The sequence below is a fragment of the Sturnus vulgaris genome, chromosome 22, assembly GCF_052056855.1.
Source record: "Sturnus vulgaris isolate bStuVul1 chromosome 22, bStuVul1.hap1, whole genome shotgun sequence".
Lineage (NCBI taxonomy): Eukaryota > Metazoa > Chordata > Aves > Passeriformes > Sturnidae > Sturnus > Sturnus vulgaris.
Window position 1 is genome coordinate 3,559,121 of NC_142264.1, and position 22,094 is coordinate 3,581,214.

The 22,094-nt window shown below is 53.7% G+C and overlaps 1 protein-coding gene across 1 annotated transcript; it reads left to right on the forward strand.

Annotated features, from left to right (window-relative positions):
- Window positions 1–22,094, forward strand: SARDH (sarcosine dehydrogenase). Its single transcript, XM_014873275.2, has 22 exons — window positions 1–137; window positions 205–320; window positions 944–1,247; window positions 2,463–2,641; window positions 3,084–3,263; window positions 3,600–3,723; window positions 3,888–3,988; window positions 5,101–5,205; window positions 5,602–5,731; window positions 7,740–7,826; window positions 7,942–8,032; window positions 9,752–9,893; window positions 11,384–11,467; window positions 12,011–12,124; window positions 12,640–12,778; window positions 13,306–13,419; window positions 14,650–14,797; window positions 15,190–15,283; window positions 19,374–19,536; window positions 19,783–19,951; window positions 20,727–20,862; window positions 21,732–22,094. The coding sequence occupies exons 3-22, from the start codon at window positions 950–952 to the stop codon at window positions 21,855–21,857; spliced, it is 2,724 nt and encodes a 907-aa protein (XP_014728761.2). The 5' UTR covers window positions 1–137; window positions 205–320; window positions 944–949; the 3' UTR covers window positions 21,858–22,094.

The following is a 22,094-nucleotide window of genomic DNA, read 5'->3' on the forward strand; positions in this document are numbered from 1 at the left end:
GCTGTTTGTTGTCTGCTGGCCACTGAGCTGGGGAGAAAAGCAGCTTTTTCCTCCCTGCTTTGAATTTCTCCGCTCTGCCAGACTTTTTTTGTCTTGCTTGGGAAGCAGCAGAGCCACGAGAAGGGGGAACAAGGGAGGTGAGTCGCTCTTTTCAGCTCAGGCTGGCTCCGCTCGCCTCCAAGTGCTGGTTAATATTTTTTGCAGCAGGGGCCAAGGGGACGGAAGAGGAGGAGGAGGAGGAGGAGGAGGAGAGCATCAGAGGAAGGCAGGGGCCCCACGATATCCCGGCAGGGAAAGCCAGCCCGGAGTGAGCCTTGCTGGTGAGTGGTACCTGGTGGGAATGTGCCGTGGGCTGTGACAGCATTTCCAAATGGGAGTCTGGGGCTTTGGGGGGACAATGAGGGGACAGTGGGTGCTCTGGTGGCCACGTGGCAGCAAGCAGGGAGGTGATCCTCAGGGCAGACCCTGCTCATGGCCTGTGGCTCGTGTAGGGGGGGGTCTGTGTTGGCTTCACTGCACCTCTCATGTGCACCCAAAATCTTGTTCCAGGAGCAAACCCTAAAGCCGTGTCCCCAGCCAAGACATGCACTGGGGTTACAGTGTCCAGGATCTGTCCCTTTTCTCCCCCAGCAGCCATTGCCCCACCCTCTGATAGGGAACATACCTGGCACCTTCTCCGTGGCCAAACAGCTCCTGAATTCCAGTGGGGGGGGGGGAAAAAAAAAAAAGTGGTTTCTTGAGGCATGAGCGAGCACAGCATGCCGTGCCCTGGGAATTCCCGAGCCCCTTTTTTAAGGGTTCCCCTCTGGGGGATGTTTGGGAGCTGCACAACTGGGAAAGGCACTCAGGGATGTGCCCCAGGGCTCGCTCAGCCTCTGCACAGCATCCAGAGATGGGTGCTGAGGTGAGCCAGGCACCCAGCGAGGCACTTTGGCTTTTACAGGTGGAGATGTCCTGCATGAGCCGTGCCTGGCGGGCGGCAGCCCCCTGGAGAAACCCCCGGCCCTTCAGCAGCGCCTCGGGCCCCACGGCCAAGAAAAGCGTCCCGTACCAAAAAACCCTGCAGGAGGAGGGTCCCGGCAGCAGAGAGCCCAGCCAGCCCCCGCCAAAATCGGCACAGGTGGTGGTGGTGGGAGGGGGCAGCCTGGGCTGCCAGACCACCTATCACCTGGCCAAAATGGGGGTGAGCGGCGTGGTGCTGCTGGAGAGGGACCGCCTGACCTCAGGCACCACCTGGCACACGGCAGGTGAGCCTGGCACTGCTGGGATGGGATGGGATGGGATGGGATGGGATGGGATGGGATGGGATGGGATGGGATGGGATGGGATGGGATGGGATGGGCTGGGATGGGATGGGATGGGATGGGATGGGATGGGATGGGATGGGATGGGATGGGATGGGCTGGCTGCTGCCCCAGCTGGGCACAGGGGTGCTCGTGGTTTGGGATGTGCTGTTGGGATGCTCGGGGTTTTTAGGATGAGCTGTTGTGATGCTCGGGATTTGGGATGCTCACGGTTTTTGGGATGAGCTGTTGTCTCTGGGGTAGATCCATGGTACGGGCTGCATGTGGATGTACTGGAGAGTTTTGGTTGTAAAGGCTGAGAATTTCTGGTTTTCCTTCTGCCATAATCTTTTTTTAAACGTCCCCCAAATTTCCTTTTTCCTCCCCCAAGATTTATGTGGCTGCAGGAAAAGGAAACACTTTATTTTCACAGTTTCCCCCTCTCCCTCCTTTTTAAAGCCACTTTTCTTTGGCAGGGAAGCATATAAGCTTATATATATATATAAAAATGTATATATATTCACATATAAATATATATTGATATTAAAATATATCTATATTAAAATTATATATTATATAATAGTATAATTACATAATATATACCTATTATATATAAGTAATATACAATATTATTACTATTTCTTATTATACATTATAATAGTATAATAATGTAATGATTAATATATAATATAGGTATAATAGTACAATAATAATCTAGTAATAAAATAATATAACTGTTACTATAATAACATTTTATATATATTATATACATGATATATAATATATAATATATATTATATATTATTATATATTATTATATATTATTATATATTATTATTAATGCTACTATATAATAATTAATTATAATAATTAATTAATTAATTGCTAATATAAATATTTATATATGAATATTTATATATAAATATATAAAATCGCTTTATTTCCTCCCTTTTAAAAAAAATTTTTTTGGGGGGTCCACCCACTCCCCACCCCTTTCTCCCCATTCATTTAACGCCCGAATAGAGCAGAAACCGATGGTTTGTAGCATTCCCACAAATCCACGAGATGGAGCACGAGCCCCGCAGGGCGACACAGCACCTGGGGACCCTCTCTGCATCCCTCTGCGGGTGATGGCGAGGTGACAAAACATCTGTCCCACGCTGTGCGTGTCCCCCGCAGGTCTCCTGTGGCAGCTCCGTCCCAGCGATGTGGAGGTGGAGCTGCTGGCGCACACGAGGGATGTGGTGAGCCGGGACCTGCCGGCCGAGACCGGGCTGCACACGGGCTGGCTGCAGAACGGGGGGCTCTTCATCGCCTCCAACAAGCAGCGCCTGGATGAGTACAAAAGGCTCATGTCGGTAGGGAGGAGCCGCGGGGTGTGTCCCCCGGCACGGTGGGATGCAGGGTGGGGTGGTTTATGGAGCCCCCCAGGTCTCTGAATGTCCCATTCCTCACTGGAGAGCAGCGAGTGGCCCTTGCAGGGCAGCCTCCTGACTTGCTTATGCAGCCAAAATCCGTCAAACTCCTCCAGAGTTGGCAAAATTAAATCCCAAATTGGATTTTTGACTGTTTAAATAGTGGCAGCATTGTTTTCCCCTTTGTGCAGCATCATTTTTCCAGCTGCGTGGGCAGCTTGAATTGGGAAACAAAGCCATATTCCCTGAAATCTGAGCATCACCCCATGCTGGATTAGGGTTTGGGATGTCCTGGGATTCTCCTCTTCCTCCTCCTCCTTCAGCAGCTTCATGAACAAAGCTTTTGCTCCTCACCTGAGCTCCTGGTTTTCCTGCCCCTTGGCAGCTGGGGAAGGTGTACGGTGTGGAGTCCCACGTGCTGACCCCGTCACAGACCAAGGACCTGTACCCTCTGATGAACATTGATGACCTGTATGGCACCCTGTATGTCCCCAAGGATGGCACCATGGACCCTGCTGGCACCTGCTCCACTCTTGCCAGAGCAGCAACTGCCAGAGGCGCTACGGTAGTTATTAATTAGTAATTTACTCATTAATGCCTGTTGGTTTCATCCTCTGCCTTCCTCACCTTCTCCTTTCACACCGGGGCAGAGCTGCTCCTGTAGATTTGGGGTTTTCCCAAGAATGGTGTTGTCCTCTTGGTTGGGTCACAGTGACAAAGCTGGCAGGAACCATGAGATCCAGGGAAAATCGAGGGTGCAAAAAAAGCCCTTTAGGAGCAAGACAAGAACGCTGCTTAGGTTCACTTTTCCCAGATTTTGGGGCTGCATGTCAGGTGAGGCGGGTTGTCCCCCTGCCCTGGTGACCCTGCTGTGACTCTGCCACCCTTCCTCTGCCACCAGATCATCGAGAACTGCCCGGTCACGGGCATCCAGGTGAGAACCGACGATTTGGGGGTGAAGAGGGTGCATGCAGTGGAGACAGCCCACGGGACCATCCAGACTCCCTGCGTGGTGAACTGTGCAGGTACAGGGGCAGGGCACAGGGGAAAGCCGTGGCACACAGCTCACAGGGTGGCTTTGCTCCCGTGAGGAGGAAGGTCTGCAGCAGCCCTTGTCCCTTGGGTGGCTGTCCCCTGCAGCTGTCTGGGGGATGGAGAGGGGCTCAGCACGGGCTTGTTGTCTCTGCAGGAGTGTGGGCACGGGCCCTGGGCCAGCTGGCGGGCGTGCACGTGCCACTGGTGGCCATGCACCACGCCTACGTGGTGACCGAGCGCATCGAGGGCATCCAGGTCAGTCCTGCAGCTGCAGCTCGGCTCCTCTGCTCTGGGGGACAGGGCTGGAGAGGCAGAGAGACCCCTGTCCCTTCCAGGGACCCCCAGACCTGTGGGACCTCCTCACTCCTGCCAGGTCAGGCTCTGCTCTCTGCACAACCCTCAGCAGGGCTGTCAGACCACCCTGAGCAGAGCCAGATTTAATATTTAACGAGGTTACAACTGGCAAGGTATTTTTTTTCCCTCAAGATCTCTGTGTTTGGTGTCTGATAGCAGCAGTCATAAAGATCCCAGACCCTTTCTGAGCAAGCCCAGCCCTGGCAGGCAGAGGTGTAGCTCTCCAAGCGTTTCTAAAGTGCCCCAATAAATCTGTTCCTGCCATCTGGCTGTGGAGAACTGCTCGGGAGTTGAATGAGGTTTCATTCTCTCAGGCCCCAGTGCACTGAGGGTGACACATTAATTAGTTTCCATCCTGCTGACACAGTCTGTGCCTGACCTTTCAGCAGGAGGTGCCTCGTAGTAAAAAGTGCCGTGGTCCATGATTACATTTCTGTCCCAGTAACTGCACTGGGCCGTACGCAGCAAGAAAGATTTCCGAGGAGAGGCTGCAGCTCACAGACCTCGGTGCCTCCTGTTCAATCCACTTAATTCCACTTGTCAACACGGGTTTCAGCAGGCCCTACACCAATTCTTCAGTGTTATCTAAATGTTTCCCCATCCATTATTCACAAGAACAAATCCCTCATTCTTCGTGCACCGCTGCCTGCGTGTGGAGCTGCTGCATCCTCCTGCGGAGGCGGGAGGCAGAGGAGTGATGATTCCTGAGCTAGGATCAACCCCAGGGGCTGCTCCCCGTCCCCAGGGCACCCCTGGGCGCTGCTCAGGTGTCTGTGCAAGCTGCTCTGCCCATGGTTTGGCCAGGTTAGCTGGAGCTGAGCTGGGTGCTTTCCTCTTGGGACAACGCAGGTGCCCAAATTCCGCTGCTGAGGGAGCACCCACGGGGCCACTTCGTGTCCCATCCTTGACAGGTCACTGCTGCAGGTGCCCACCCTGTGCCCTGGGTGCTGTAGGGGTGTGCTCATGGCTCCTGGCCTCCTCTGACCCCTGAATTCCCCCTCCCCATTCCTCAGAACATGCCCAACGTTCGCGATCACGACGCCTCAGTCTATCTCCGTCTCCAAGGCGATGCCCTTTCCGTGGGTGGATATGAGTCAAACCCCATCTTCTGGGAGGAGGTGAGTGGAGCTGGGAGGTTTTCTGGGGGAACGAGGCAGGTTTCCAGGGAAGCCACCTCGGAGGAGTGGGCACAGTGTGAGCGTTCAGCCCCCGCATCCTGCAGGAACCAACCTCTGGTGGCTGCTGGGAAAAGCAGGAGGGAACATCTCCCCTTTGGGGCTGTCTGTGGCACAGATATGCAGTGCAGAGGCGACAGGAGAGCCAGAAGCTGCTGTGCCCATCCCTCTATCCTTAATTTAGAGTTCAGGTTTGTCTGGATTGTTCAAGAAAACCGCAAAATCCCAGAGATTCGATGCAGCCTCGATTTATCTTCTCCGAGGCTGCCAGAGATGAGAAGGTCTCACACCATCAGCCATCCTCTGTTCTGTGTCCTGATTCCTGTTTCTCACCTTTAGGTATCTGAAAAATTTGCTTTTGGCCTCTTTGACCTGGACTGGGATGTTTTCATGCAACACATTGAAGGTGCAGTCAACAGAGTGCCAGTTCTGGAGAAAACAGGAATTAAATCCACTGTGTGTGGGCCAGGTAACGTGGCTGTGGTGACCACTGTGGTGGCATTGTCGTGGCACTGTGATGGCACTGTGGTGGCTGGGTTTCTCCAAAGATCTTGCTGGAGGTAAAGGGAAACTTTATAACCTGGGGAGAAGAAAAACTCTCTGAACACAGAAAAAGTGCTGCTGGTCTGGCTGCAGTGGTGGCATCTTCCAAGGGGTGGCATTCCAGGCTAGCCTGGATGGAGAAATAGAATCACACATTCAGACTCACAGAATGGTTTGGCTTGGAAGGGATCTTCAAAGGTTATCTAATTCCAGCTCCACTGCCATGAGCAGGGACACCTTCCACTGTCCCAGGTTGCTCCAACCTCCCCTTGAACACCTCCAGGGATGGAGCAGCCACAGCTTCTCTGGGCACCCTGTGACAGGACCTCACCTCCTTTGTTGTAAATAACTTCTATCTTATAATTTCTTATAATCTTATACATTTCTTATCATCTTGATTGACCCCCTTTCAGTTTAAAACCATTTCTCTGGGGAGATGACTGCCAGGCTGGGAGTGAATGGATTTCCAGCTGATGTTGTGGCTGCTGGACTGGAAAATTAAGGGGCAGATGTTTTTAAGCAGTGGCTGTTATTTTACCAAGTGTTATGTTCTGTAATTATTTTTACTACTTGCTCCTGGTCTAGTGACATTAGATTTACCCAGATTTACATCCCAGGCAGTCTGGTGTGGAGTTAAAGCCATCCCTGCAGTGGCAGCTGGAGGTGGTACCAGACATTGAGCCCAAGCCTTGCACAGTTGGTTTGGCCTTAAAATCCACTATGCATTAAAAAATCAACTGTATTAAAAGCCCTTTTTGCTGAGGCACTTCAAGGGAAACTCTTTGGGCTGTGTGAGGGGAAAGCAGGGCACATCTCGTGCCCTGCAGCAGATCAAACATGACTTGTACGAGGTGGAGACCTTGGCCCTGGGTCCAGTGGTTTGATTACACTGCAGAGTGAGCAGGGCAGAACTGGCTGCTGGTAGATGAACGTCTCCTCTTTGTAGTACAATAATGTCATTTTCCAAGGCTCAGCTCTCCTCCTTTTCTCCTTCTTGATTGAAACCAGCAGCCTGTGGCAGCTGAGTCACCCTGGGCTGGAGCAAATGGCAAAAGCTTTGTCCCCTTTGCTGTGGTCACCGTGCCAAGGTCCCTGGAGCCCTCACCACCCATCCCAGGGCAAAGTCAGCCCTGCTGGCACGGGAGCTGCTTTGGCTGCTGCTCCATTAACTCCCTGAGCCTGCAGCCTGGAATATCTGTGCAGGGATATTGGCACGTGAGGAGCTGCTCTGGTGACAGTGAAATATTCTGGCTCTGCTCCTGCCCTCTCTGGAGCAGGGATCAGGGGAAACAAACTGGGCATTATTAAGTGGGGAAAGACCACACTGAACTCAGTTTTCCCCCTTTCTTTTTACATGCATGGATGGATGGATCACCATCAAACAGGGAGGAGGATTGCACACCTCTGTCAGGGGCTTTGCTGTCCTCCCTGGTGAGGATTTGTAGAGGGATTTCCATGGCTGATGGCCCCATGGAATAGCACTGGCAGCAGGAGACATTATGAGCACAGGAGAGACATGCTCAGCCCTCCCTCAGCTGAACCAAGTGGCTCAAAGTCATGGAATTTCCCAGCAGGGATTGATGAAGGTGGAATACACCATCAGGAAATCAGCCCAGAGGTTAAAATGGCAACACACAGATCAGTGCAGCCCCCTTGACTGGGGATTGGGAAGGAAAAAAAAGCCCTCGCAGTGCCTCATACACCTTCTCTTGGGGAATTCACTTTGCTTCCCAAATTTTCAGTCTAACTCCAAAAATCTGTGCTGGGAAGTGCCTGGTTCTGTTCCAGTTCTGGCCCCACTGACATCCCTGCGAGCAGGACGAGGTCAGCACAGGAGGCTGCAGGAATCCTGTTTGTAAAATGTGTGACGTGTCCCCGAGGTGTGGGATCCCCCTGTCCTGGCCTGGCTGGCACATCCCCTCTCTGTTTTTCAGAGTCATTCACAGCTGACCACAAACCACTCATGGGAGAAGCTCCCGAAGTCCGAGGGTTCTTCCTTGGCTGTGGCTTCAACAGCGCCGGTAAGAGACACCTGAAGGGGTCACACCCTGCTGGCATCGGATCCCAGGCGGATCCTGGCATTCCACAGCCGTGCTTGGCCTCCTGGCCGGGTCTGCATCCTGCCCTGTTCCCCAGGGATGATGCTGGGAGGTGGCTGTGGCAGGGAATTGGCTCACTGGATCATCCACGGCCGGCCGGAGAAGGACATGTACGGCTACGACATCAGGCAAGTCATTGATGCTGACTGCCCCAGCTCCCTCCACGGGCATCCCTCACCCCTGCTGCTCCTTGGGGAGGCTTTTGAGGCAGGGCTGGCATCAGGGATGGGTGTCCAGGCAGCGTCTGTGTCCCTCCAAGGAGCTGGAATCAATTACACACAGTGGCTTTAATGAATGTACACGTGGGGTTTATCTCATTTGCCTCATTCCACACAAACAGCTTCCATCAGGCACGGGGAGGTTGTGGTGATGGGGAAGGACGGGGTAATTATGTTTGGGTTTTGTTGTTCAATTAGTGCCGTGCCTAATCCTCTAAGTTAATAACTGGGAGGATGATTTCAACAGCACAAAGATTAGCTCAGCCCCTCTCTGCAGCACCACCCGGGCTGGGAGATGTGGCTGTGCAGATGTTGGCTCAGTAATTGCTTTTGACTTGCTTGATTGTCTTTGATTGGGTTTGGGCTTTCTTACAGGGCTGTAGTGACAGCAACCACCTTGTGGGGGACAAAGCTTTGAAAATTTCACGTTGCTTTAGTGGCCAAGCTGGTGAATGCCACGTTGGCTTGGGCTGTGGGAGTGAGGGACCTGCAGAGATGGGGGAGATGCCTCCAGCTGCCCCCTTCCACCAGCTGGGCTCGGGATGGGGATGGAGAGATGGAGAAATGCCAGGCTGGGCACTGGGTTGGCACCAGCACAGCCCCCCTGACCTGCACCAAGGGACCCCAGCCCTGCTCAGAGCAGCCAGGGGCTTTGCACCCAAACATCTCCCGTGTCCCATGTGCCCTGTCATCAAGCTGTCAGTCCCGTTCCTTCCTTTTGGTGACAATTACCAAGCTCCTCTTTAAATAACTCCCTTTTCCACACATTTCAATATTTATCCTCTCAGAACATTTGCTTGTAAATTTTTCATCTGGCAGCTGTTGCCCGCTTGCTGCTGTCAAAAATTCAGCTCGTTGGTGAAGGGGCTGAGGCTTTTGGGGCAACCAGGGATGCTGGTGACATGCCATGTGTCACCTTTTGTCAGCAGAAGAGGCAGCTGCTCTCAAAACTCTTGGGGAGCATCACTGGTACTCCTTGCAGACCTCAGCCTGTCCTCTGTGCCCAGTCAGCAAGGGGGGAAGCTGACAGTATCCTTTTAGAAGTCCCTAGAAATGGCATTTTGTCTTTCATGCCCTGCCTGGCTCCTTTTCTCCAGCCCTGGCAAATGTGCCACTTGTGTCCAAGGCTGCTCCCTGTGAGTTACAGGTCTCTGGGATTAACAACCTGACTGTGGGCTGAGCTGGCAGATTCCTGCAAGGAGATTTTCTGTTTGAAAGATGAAAATACTCCAAATGAATTGAAAATAATTTGGGTTTTTATTTATATTTCAGACTGGGGAAAATTGGGTGAAAAATATAAGGGATGTCCAGGGCTCATTCCCTCATCAGGGCTGTGTTTAAACTCAGTTGTGCCCTCAGGCTGGTCCCATGCTGAAGTGGGGCAGAATTAACCTCAAGTTTCGGGTTTTTTTCTATTTCCCCTCCTCAGCAGGGCTGTCTTCTGCTCCCAGTTGCTCTGGGATGGGGCTGGGAGCTCAGTGGGGGCTGCAGCTCGGATGGACAGCACCGAGCCCTGCTTGGAAAACTGGAGCAGGAGTAGCAATTTTACACCAGCAGCTGCATCCACACCTGGGTGTGGCCAAGAAGGCCACGAGCCGGTGGGCTCATCCAGATGTTGCCATCTTCCAGGAGGTTTCACCACTCCCTGACCGACAACAACCGCTGGATCCGGGAGCGCAGCCACGAGTCCTACGCCAAGAACTATTCTGTTGTCTTCCCCCACGACGAGCCCCTGGCAGGACGGAATGTGAGGAAGGACCCCCTGCACGAGGTGAGGACACCACCTGGGCTGGGCTGGGCTGGGCTGGGCTGGGCTGGCCCTCACAGCAGCACAAAGGAGCTCACAAGGGGTGGCTGCAGCTGTGTTGTTCTCCAAAACCTCTGTGCTCCTCTCCATCCGTCCTGGGGAGATCCCTGCCAGATCCCACAGCTCACTGTGAGGGTTCTGTTTAATGGTGGAGAGCCTGGGCATTCCTGTGATGTTTAACTCAGCAGATATGGGTTAAGAACCTGGTGATGGTCACTGGGCAAGGGGAAAGGGGAGAGGGCAGCTCCGAGGCTGAGTCCATCCCAGGGGCAGCTGAGAGGGCTGAGGATGCTGAATGCTCACAGGAATCTCCTGCCCCTGCTCGCAGTTTAGCAGCAGTTTCTCCCCAGAGCAGCATCTCTCAATGTGGAGTGAGGCACAAGGAGGGGTGTGGGAAGAGGGATGTGCCTCTGTGGATGTGGTTTTGCCAGCACCCTCTAAGTGTTTTTCTCCCTGGAGCCACCAGCCAAAGTTCCCTCCTGCTCCAGCCCCTTCTTCACACAATTATCCCTAGGGGAACACTCTCAAGGTGCAGCACTTGAGAGACAAACCCAATTCCCAGCATTTTGCTGCACCAGCAGGTCAGAAACCCCCAAATCCCTCGAGACACTCAGCGTGACTCAGCACCAGAACCTCATCCCACTGCCAGCCCTGGCAAAGCCACATTTCCCAAACCCATTCCTGCTTCTCTCTGATTGACATCACACCATTCCTCTTCCAACTGGAGGGCAGAGGCTCAAGCAGTAAAAGAGACACCCCTGCCCACCAGCCCCCGGTGTTTGGTTGACAGCTCAGTTGTTTTCTGTCACTGAGGATGCAATTTATTTTTTAAGAGCACATCTAATAAGCGATGCCCACTTGACGGACAGGCTGCTATTTATCCATGCAGCTCCAGAACATGTGCTGTGTTTTATAAATAGGCACTGAATGATTTCTGAGATGTTCAACAAAATCTATTCTTTTCCAAACTGAGGCTCCAAACAAAAATGTCTTAATGGATCCCTAATTAATTGCGTGCAGAGAGATTTTCCTGAGAGCACAGAGAAGGAATGAGAAGGTTGCCATATAAATATTAAATGTTGTTATATAATTACTCTGTAAACATGGTGGGGAGTCTTGCTCTCTTCATGCAGCATCTCTAGGTCAGTAATTTGGGCACCCTAGTGCAGGTTTTTGTGGGGTGCACAGCTGGGCTGTGGCTCTCTGCCCCTTGACCACCCTTAAGGAAAACATCCTGCCTGAGGGGGACAAAAATCAGGCAATTCTTAGGTTTGACACTGTTTTAAAAGACAAACTGCAGGGCTGATTTTGGCTGTTGATAGCCAAAGCTAAGGGGTCACAAATCTGGTCTTGAGCCCACATCTGCACCTAATGAGGGCAGCCTGAGTGCTGCTCAAAAAGCTGTGAAAGGGCTTTTTTTAAACAAGCTATTTGTTCCCATTTCTTGTGTGTAGGAGCTGCTGCGACAGGGCTGTGTTTTCCAGGAGAGGCACGGCTGGGAGAGACCCGGCTGGTTCAGCCCTGGGGGAGCAGCCCCGGTAAGAACACCTGGGCTTTTGGGGGGGCTTCAGCCTGGAGACAGCAGCTGGGGCAGGACCCATCACCGGGGGCAGGGATTTTGGGGTGGGGACCCATCACCATGACAGGGATCCTGAGGTGGGGATCCATCACTGAGGGCAGGGACGTTGGGGTCAGGATCCATCACCATGGGCAGGGATTTTGGGATGGGGATCCATCACCATGGATAGGGATGTTAGGATGGGTATCCATCACTGAGGGCAGGGGATTTTGGAGTGGGGATTCATCCCTGAAGGCAGAGATGTTGGGATGGAGATCCATCACTGAGGGCAGGGATGCTCTGGTAGGACCCATCCCCATGGGCTGGGATATTGGGGTGAGGATCCATCCCCATAGGCTGGGATATTGGGGTAGGAACCCACCCCTGTAGTGAACAGGGATGCCAGGGTGGGCACCCACCAGCACGGGCACCTCTCCAGGAGTGGGGTGAACACGACAAGGAGTCCTTTGGCTTCAGCCTCACATCCTCTTCCTCCCTGTCCCCGTGCTCCCACCCTCCCCAGGTCCTGGATTACGATTACTACGGTGCCTACGGCCACCAGCGCCACAGGGACTACACCTACAACCGCCTGCTGGGGGACGAGTACACCTTCGACTTCCCCCCTCACCACGACATCGTGAGTGGGGCTGACAGCCCCTCCTGCCCTGCCAAAACTCCCAGGGAGCTGGGGGACTTCGAGCCTGTCCCCCATCGCTGCTCTGGGGGGAGCTGGTGATGCTCGGAGGGAGGGGAAGCTCCAAAACAGTGAAAAATGTCCCAAATATATTAAGAGAGATGTGTAGCCCGTGCTCAGAAACCTCAGGGGAGAGGCCGTGGGAATTATGCTGCTGTTTTCCTAAAGTGTTGAGACCAGCTTGGGAGGGGAAAAAATTCAATTTGATAAAATGTGGGTGTTATTAATGATAACTGTCACCGAGTTAGTGAGGTGAGGAATGGGATCAAGCACTCGGAATGGCCTGTCAGGCTCGCTCCAGCAAATACCTGATTCTTTCAGGAGCATTTTGAAGCCTTTAAAGGCACCAGCCGAGTGTCCTGGTATCATTTCCCGTTACGTAAATGGTTTAATTTGTGTTTCCCTTTGTGGGCTGAGAGCATGGCTCAGCCTCAGCGCCGTGTTTGCTTTAATTGCAGATCAAGAATGAATGTTTAACGTGCAGGAACGCCCTGGCTCTCTTCGACATGTCTTATTTTGGGAAATTCTACCTGGTTGGACCTGAAGCTACGAAAGCAGCTGACTGGCTGTTCAGTGCTGATGTGAGCAAAGCTCCAGGTACAGCCTCAGCTCCTCGTTTTGCTGGGGAAATCTCGCCCCAAAACAACCCAGGGGAACCCAGACTGGCTTTTCCTTTCAAGGCTGCCTTTGCAGAGGGAATGGGAAGCGTGTGGGAGAGGCTGCCCTCCCTTTCCTCACCACAGTCTGGATTCTGCCTCGTTTACACAGGGGCTCAGTGCTCTGAGCTCGGGGATGAAGGAGGGAGGTTTCCCTCTGGCTCCAGCTGTGGCTCACATCTGGAGGTGCGGTAGGTGCTGGAGTAAATCAAGCACAACCTTCACCAGCTGTGGTTTGTTGTCCCCTTTTCCGAGGCTGGGAAGCAGCTCCTGGCATTTCCAAGGATGCAAGTAAAGGGAAAAAGAGCATCGTTCCTTTCCCCCTGCTGATGCTGGGACACCCAGGGTCGGTCAGGGCAAAGCCAGGCGGATGATTTAAGGATGGGGACACCTTTTCCTGCTGCCCACCTCCCTCCCTCCCTCCCTCCGGGGCTGGCTGATGGGCAGCGGTGCCCGTGTGCCCCGCAGGTTCCACCGTGTACACCTGCATGCTGAACCAGCAGGGTGGCGTGGAGAGCGACCTGACCGTCAGCAGGATCAGCCCCGGGACCCCGGGCTCCCCCCTGGCTCCTGCTTTTGAAGGTAAAACCCTGAGCCTGGGGATGCTCTGGCTGTGCAGGTGAATTCCCAGCTCCTTTTCAGCCGTGTCAATGCACGCAAAGATTTTTCCAGTCCTGGGCAGGTTTGTTCCAGCACGTCTTCCCTCCCTGCCACGCTGGAGGGGCTGCAGGAACAGGGCTGATTGCATTTTCCTAATGGCAGCCACCTGGCTTTTTCCACCGCTATCCTTCGGTCCCTGTAACCTGATTATGGCCCCTGTCCCCGGGGCCCTGCACTGCTCAGCGCTGTTATTGGGTTTGTCCAGCCCCGGCTGGCGGCTCTGACCTCTGTCCCAGCCCTTATCAGCTGCAATTAAGGGGGATTGAAAAGCAGCAGAGCAGCCCTGGGGGCAGAAATGGCATTAGGCAGCTGTGGAGGAGGATGCTGAGCTCGGCTCTGGCCAAGCACAGGGTGTGCTGGTGCCACAGAGCCCTGTCCCCACGCTGTGTCACCTTCAGGTGACACGGGGCAGTTTCACCCCAGCAACGTGGGGTGCCAGTGATTTTTTCCCTCCCTTGTGGGAGAATCCTTCTTCCCTCCTGTCTGGGACGCTGGCAGGGGAAGCAGGGTGGGAAGTGGCTGGCAGAGCTGCAGGCTTTGTCGGGCGCTGGAGGAGTTTAATCACAGCAAAGTCTATTTTTCCAATTACAGTAGGTGGCTGCACTTATTATCATTATGACAGAATACCAGAGAGCAATTTCGTAGTGGCAGGAAAGACAGAGGGAAGATTGATTACATATTAATCAGCTCTCAAACACCATCCCTGGGGATTTTTCCACCCAGGATTACTGAGGAGATGAAATTCTTCTTTGCATACAGTACAATTCCCACATTGGTTATGGGCTGGTCACTGTAGCATTCCCTGCTCTCACCTGTAGCTCACAGCTCCCTCCACACGTGAGGGTCTGTTCTGCTCTGGGACAGAAGTGCAGATGCTTTTGCTGTTGGTCTCAAGGAGTTTTTTCCTGTGATGCTCAAACACACTTTCACTGTTAATGGTCATTTGGTTTTCACTGTGCTGAGCCCCACAACAAGCAGAGCCCCAAAACCTTCCCTAATCCCACTACTCTTTAACCCCCCCTTTTATTGGCAGTCCCCAGCCAGGGCTGGGCAAGCTGGAGAGGCTCAGGGCTGCACTTCAGGCTCTGCAGAGCAGAACCAGCCCAGCCCAGCAGCCTCAGCCCTGAAAGGCTGCCCGGGGCTGTGTTCCAGGGGATGGCTATTACCTGGCTATCGGCGGGGCTGTGGCTCAGCACAACTGGTCCCACATCACCACCGTGCTGCAGGACATGAAATTCCAGTGCAAACTGCTCGACTGCTCGGAGGAGCTGGGCATGATGAGCATCCAGGGCCCTCTGAGGTGAGAGGAGTGGGTCCCTTCCTGCAACCTGGGGTGGAGGGAGGGATGGAGAGATGAAGGGAGAGATGCAGGGATGGAAGGAGGGATGGAGGGAGGGTGCAGGGGTGGAGGGAAGCTTGCCTCAGGTGCAGGTATCTGTGTTGGGCAGGGGTGTGTGTGAGCCCCATGACAAACAGTGCTGATCTGGCTGGGATATCACTCCATTTTCCATGGAACTGAATTTCTTTTGAGGTTCCCACAGCATTGCACATCAGCCAGCTCAGCTCCTCTTTGCAGTAAGAAGTCTGTCTTGCTAGCAAGATGAGGGAGCAAGTTTTGGGGATAACCCTGAGGGCAGGTTGGCAGCTGAGTCCCCTCACTCATTGTTTCCCCACTTTGCTGTTTCCTCACAGCCGTGTTGTTCTCCAAGAAGTGCTCGACACCGACCTCAGCAACGAGGCTTTCCCCTTCTCCACACACAAAATCACCACGGCTGCAGGGTGCCAGGTAGGCAGGGGCCACTCCTCGAGCTGCCCAGGGAGCTCTGGGCACCCACCAGCCTGCACAGCCAAGCATCCAACCCCACACTGGTTTGGGTTGGAAGGGACCTTAAAGCCTTCCACCCCCTGCCATGGGCAGGAACACCTTCCAACACTATCCAGGTTGCCCCAAGCCCTGTCCAACTTGGCCTGGAACACTTCCAGGGATGGGGAAGCCACAGCTGCTCTGGGCAAACTGTGCCATCTCCCTCTGTTAGGAATGTGTCTGCCTCCACTTTATTGCAGACAGTTGTGTTTTTTGTAGGAAAAGGCCAAAACCCAGAGTGATAAAAGGGTGTTTCCTTCCCTGACTGCCTGCCAGGTGCCATCCTGCTCTCCCAGTGGTGTCACAGCACGGAGCTTGGGGAAGGGACAGGGTGACTCATGGCTTTGCAGTGATGCTGGAGGAACCAGAGACGCCTCCTTGGATTAGGGCAAGCATCAGTGATAAGATCTACCTGACACTCCAGACACTTTTCATTTCCCCCTCCTCATAAAAAAATGGGGACAATTTAATGCAAAGCTCGTCAGATACTGGCAGGAGGGACTGGACAGCCTGGGAGCTGCTGTGTTTGATCACAGGAGAAGCCTGACAGCCCTAAGCTTCCTACCCAGGCACAGATCATCCTGCTTCTGCCCAGGCTTCAGGGCTCACTTATGCCCTGAAGCTGTTGATTGAACCTGCTTGAAACACCCTAAATAGAAGAGCTGTTGACCATGAAGTGTCATTTTTCTCAAAGGAGAAATGCCCTGGGAAAATCTGCTGCTGGCAAGTTTGGGTATCAGGGAAATGCTTTTGCAAGGTTTCCTGGAGAAACTTTGGTTTCTCAGTGATGTTTATCCCGTGTGAAATATTCCTATGGTTGCATAAACACTTTTGAAGAGAGGGTGGAATTTGTGAAATTTCCCTCCTTTCGATGGGAAACCTGGGCAGCCATGATCCCAGAGCATCCCTCTCCTCCCAGCCAGCTCATCCAGCAGGAGGGACCGTGCCCAGGACTTGATCTGGCTCTCAGGCTGGTGCCTGGTGGAGGATGAAGGAGGTGAAGGTGAAGCAGTAAATCTCATAAAAGGCAGCAGGAGAGCCAGGAGCTGCAGCAGGCTGGATGTTAAGGAAATTGGGTTAAGCCACGTGCGGCCACTTTTCATTCAGAATTAAAATGGCTTTAATTCGACTGCAGCTGCCTGCTGAAGGGATTGCTGCTAAATCAAATTAGAGTGTCTTGATTTGGGAGCAAGAGCCTGGCCAGGCCTTAAGGTGGTTTAACTAAGGCACAAGTTTTGCCCAAGTCAGATCAATCTCCAAGCCATTTTCATCAATGCACCCTGGGCTTTGGGTGCCCAGTCACACAACCCACAGCGAGTTCAGTGTTCCTTGGAGGGTGAACCATGGCCTGGGGGACTTCAAAGCCAATCCACTGGTGCAGGTTGTCCAAAGTGCTGGATTTTAGTCTCCATTAGTCCTCCCCACACCCTCCCTTGTCAGCCTGTAGCAGGCTGATATCATTTTGTAATAATCTGCTTATCTCCTGGGAAAGGTGTAGAAATGTTCCTGTCTCCACGGGTGTGATGAGTTTATTTGCATTTCACTTCGAGTTTGTTATAAATAATCCGGTCCTTCAAGGAAGATAGAGCTGCCAGAAGTTTTGTGGATTCTTTGGAGTGTAAATTCCCTGATGGACAGAGAAAAGCTGTCCTGCCTAAGGGGTGGGGACTCCCTTGAGGAGTGGACATTGTCCCACTGAGCCATTAATAGCAGGGACCCCATCCCAGGCCAGATTTAGTGGGAGGATTTCTCAGGGCAGCAGGCTGAAACCTTTGCTGATATTATCGCCTTCCAGGAGGATTAAACCGAACCCAGCATCTTAAAAAAGTTATCACCAAGATTTTCCTGCATTAACTCAGTAGTTGAACAAAATCAGCTGGAGTCAAAGGAGAGTTCCAGCAGAGTTAATGACTCTGGAAATTATGGACTGGTTTGTGAGTTTATATATAGAGTCTCTCATTGTATGGAACAGCAGAGAAAGGTCCCCCTTTGAATCTCACTGCTGGAGGCAGGGGAAAATTCAGGTTTTCATTTTCTACAATACCTAGAATGCTTTTGAATTGCTGCACAAAAAACCCAGGAACTGATGCTGTTTCACAGCTCCAGCTGAAAAACCTGTTCCCATGGGAATCCAGCAGAGCTGCTGAGTCCAGCCCTAGCATTCCCCTCCGTGGTGGGATGTGAATCCTGCCTGGGGTTCACACACATGGGGACAACCCCAATCCTTCCCTGTGCTGAGCTGATCACTGGCACCCCACTTTTCCAGGGTTACCTGTTTTCTGTGGGGCACTGCTCTTGCTGGGATGCTCATTCCCCTGGAGCACTTTGAGAGGAAGTTTCTCCCAGGAGTAACTTGCTCTTGATTGTAAAGAGCACTTCAGCAGCAGTCACAGACGGGGTTAATGAGCCGGGAAGTTGCCTGTCAATCCCCAGAGCATCTCCTGCCCCGATGAAGATGGAAGCTGCCTTGCAGCAGCCTCATCTCTGGCTGTTCCCTAATTAGATGACACCTCTGTGTAGAGGAAAAGGCTTCTGTGAGCCCTCGTGCTCCTGGGGAAGGGATTGCCTGCAGGGCTGTGCCAGGAACCAGGGCTGGCTCCTCAGGAGGAGCCTCAAAAATAAATTCCCCATCCTCAGTGTTCCCTCCTACTCCCCACTCCTATTGCAGAGGTTAAGGCTTCTCACAAGCTGCCCTAAACTCTGCTTGAGGACAGGATTTTTGTGCTACGGATTTGGGTTCCCAGCCGTGCCCTCTGGCCATGCTGGCAGCACAGAGCCCAGGCATCCCTTGGGCATTTCTGCCTGCATTGGGCAGCAGCTGCTGGTGTCTGTTTGCATTTGTCCCCAGGATTAGAGAGCACAGCTGGCACCGGCTCTGCTTGGAGTAAGAGCTCAGCAAATGACAAAATGCAGCTTCTGTCCCAACCATACCCAGAGCCAGCATGGCCAGGCCAGCCCCAAGGCCACCAGAACCAGCCTGGAGCGTGTTGTGAGCTGGAAACTGCTTTGTGAACAGGACAGCCCACAAGCCAGAGCAGAACTCTGGGGTTAATCTCTCTCCCAAAGCGAGCTCTGTGTTTGCAGTGGATGTGTACCCGAAGGGATGAACCAGAGGGGTTTTGTGGGGGAGGAAGTGGAGAAATACAATGGGATGAATCAGAGGGAAAGGCAGCTCAGACTCAAGGGATGTCTCCAGGGAAGGTGTCTGAGTTGGGCTGGTCCCAGCTGGCCTGGAAAGCTTTGGGAATGGAGAGTGTTTCAGAGGGACAGCAGGAGGGTGCAGGCAGGGCTGCCTGGGGGAGAAGCTGGTGGAACACAGGCAGGGCAGTCTGTTCCCTGGGATTGCAGCCAGGCCCCATTCCTGGGAATGAGGCTTCTCTGGAGAAGCACTGAGTCCCTTGTGCCAATCTGTTCATTCCTCCTTGGAGCTTCTTGCCTTTGGTGTGGAGCTCATCTGACAGCACAGCTTTGGGACACAACCTCCATGGGGAAACCTGAGTGGAAATTTCCTGGTGGGAGTGGGACATGGGTCAGGACACCGGGCTCAGCCCCTGCTCAGGAAGGATCCTTTGGGTGCCTCTGCTTTGGGAGCACTGTCCCAGAAGGGAACATCCCTGTGGGAGGGACAGCAGGCATGGAGTGCCCTGAAAGCAGGACAGTCCTGCTGAGGACCAGCTTCCCTGTCTCAATGGATCAGCAGAGGGAGACAAAAGCTCAGCTGGAGCTGGAACATCACATCTCACCCCAGCCCTGGAATCCATAGCCAGAGGATGCTGCCAGCAGCCACCTCTGCCCACTGGCACTGATGGTAGTTGGGTTTGAGATGCCAGGCTTAGGTTGTCCAGAGATGAGAAATTCACTCTGACCCTGTCTTTGTGCAAGAAAGGCGGGCACAGAGCTGCCTTCCACCACAAGGATCCCAGGCAAAGCTGCCTTTTCCCCTCACCTGGGAGCGTGTGGCCTCTCCCAGCCCAGCTCCACCACAGGGACGTTTTCCCTCTTGCCTTTGCAGGTCCGTGCCATGAGGCTGTCGTTCGTGGGTGAGATGGGCTGGGAGCTGCATGTGCCCAGGGCTGACTGTGTGAAGGTTTATCGGGCTGTGATGGAGGCAGGAGCCCGGCACGGCATCGCCAACGCCGGCTACAGAGCCATCGACAGCCTCAGCATCGAGAAAGGTCCTGCCTCTCCTCTCAGCAGCACTCTCTGCTTTTCCTCCAGCACAGGGACCAGGGCAAGGAGCTTTTCCTCAGCTTCAGGGTGGGTCGGTGTGACTGGAGGTGTGGCAGGGTCTCAGAATGCTGAGAATTCCCCTGTGTGGGCTCCTTTTAGCCAGGGCCAGCGGGTGTGCAGGGGGCAGGGGCGATGTTTTGTCCCGGTGCTGTGACAGGGCTCAGTGGGTGACCTGTGCTTGCTCCCTGCAGGGTACAGGCACTGGCACGCTGACCTGCGCCCCGATGACACCCCGCTAGAAGCAGGCTTGGCCTTCACCTGCAAGCTCAAATCCAGCATCCCCTTCCTGGGCCGGGAGGCTGTGGAGGCTCAGAAAGCCAAGGGCATCTTCCGCCGCCTCGTGTGCTTTACCACGGAGGAGTGAGTACCTGGATCTGCTCAGAGCTGGGTCTGCTCAGAGCTGGATCTGCTCAGGGCTGGGTCTGCTCAGAGCTGGGTCTGCTCAGAGCTGGATCTGTTCTGTGCTGGATCTGCTCAGAGCTGGATCTGTTCTGTGCTGGATCTGCTCAGAGCTGGGTCTGCTCAGTGCTGGGTCTGCTCAGAGCTGGATCTGCTCAGAGCTGGGTCTGTTCTGTGCTGGATCTGCTCAGTGCTGGATCTGCTCAGAGCTGGGTCTGTTCTGTGCTGGATCTGCTCAGTGCTGGATCTGTTCTGTGCTGGATCTGTTCAGAGCTGGATCTGCTCAGAGCTGGATCTGTTCTGTGCTGGATCTTCTCAGTGCTGGATCTGCCCTGTGCTGGATCTGCCCTGTGCAGCAGCTCCCAGCTCCAGGACCACCCCTGGAGCAGCACCTCCACCCAGCCCTGTGTGCACACACACACAGGTGCCACACCTGGACACATGTTGGGCTTGGCTGAGAGCCAGCTCAGCTGTTTTCCATGCTCTAATTCCAGCTCTAATTTAAATCCCACTGCAAACTCTCTGTTGGATGTTTAGTGGGAGCTGCAAGTGGTGCGAGGGGGTTGATCTTGTTTCACCTGGGAGGTTTTGCAAATTGGGCTGGAGGGACTTAGGGTTCAGCAGGGAGAGGTGAATGAGCCTGTGGGCAGTGGGAGCCCTGGCACATGGGAGCCCAGCCAGAGCCCTGTGCCCCGTGGAGGGGCTTTGCTGTGGCAGCTCTGCCCTTGCCTTGCAGGAAGGTGCCCATGTTCGGCCTGGAGGCGGTCTGGAGGGATGGCAAGGTGGTCGGCCACATCCGGCGGGCAGATTTTGGATTTGCCATCGACAAAACCATCGCCTACGGCTACATCCGTGACCCTGCGGGGGGCCCGGTGAGTGCAGACCCCCGGGGTGGCCGTGCCTCCTTCCCTGCACTGGCACAAACCCATTGCTGTCACCTGGGGTGGGACACGGGACAGCAGCTCCCCTGTGCTTCCCCTGTGCGGGCTGGAGGGTGAGGAATGTCACGGCTCGGTGACAAATTGGTGTCACCCACTGTCGCTGGGTGAGGTCCGTGCACGGCTCAAGTGCTGCCTCGGGTGTTAATTGCAACCAAATACTTAATTGCAGTAGTGAATTAGTTAATGTTGTTGGGAGCAGTGGCCAATAGGAGCAGGGCAGGCTCTTAATTAACCCTGGGAGACTCCTGGGTAATCAGTGAGGTGCCCTCATTAAGCAGAGTGTTGTGGGGACAGAGCTTGGGGTGACACCTCCAGGGACCTTGTCTGTGCCAGCCAAGAGCTCTGTGTGTGCTGTGACTGCTGCTCTTGCTTGCCTTGGCTTCTCATCCTGCATCCCTGCAAGAGCCCCAAGGCAAGTGAGTTTGTGGGCCAGTTGCCCTTGGGAACCCCCTTTTCTCCCAGGGATGAATGTTCCTTCTCTTCCTCTGCCTTTTTCTCTCCTTTTTCCTATCCCTTTTCCCTCTCCTTTCTTCTCCTTTTGCTTTCCCCTTTTTCTTTCCATCATATACCTCCACAGGAAAAAAACAGAAACCTAAAATTTTCAAACACCGATTTTTTTTATTTTTTTTTTTTTTACCGGGTGCTTTTAACAGTTCTCTTCCTCCTTTTACGCATCCTCTTGGGTCGGCACAGCCGGGTTTTCTGCAGAGAGCAGATGTGTGGGGCGGGTGGGAGCTTGCCCAGGGATGGAGCTGGGATGCTGGGACCCTACAGGGGTTTTTCCATGGCTCTGCTCGCAGGTTTCCCTGGATTTTGTGAAGAGTGGCAGCTACGAGCTGGAGCGGATGGGAGTGACCTTCCCGGCCCGAGCTCACACCAAGTCCCCGTTCGACCCCGACAACAAACGCGTGAAGGGATTTTACTGAGAGAGCAGAGGAGCTGCTGCCTGAATCCCAGCCCCACAGCCCCTGCGGGCCCCGGGGTCAGCTGCAACAGCCTGGAACTCGTCAAGTCAATGAGGGTCAAATCAGAGGGGAGAGGAGGAAGAGATTCCAAAAAGCCCAAAGACTCTAAAGCTGTTTCCCAAGTGAAGCGGTGCCACTGCAGCAATAATTCTTTTCCGTGGGTTAATTGGCCTGCAAACACTGTTTGGTCTCACTGCA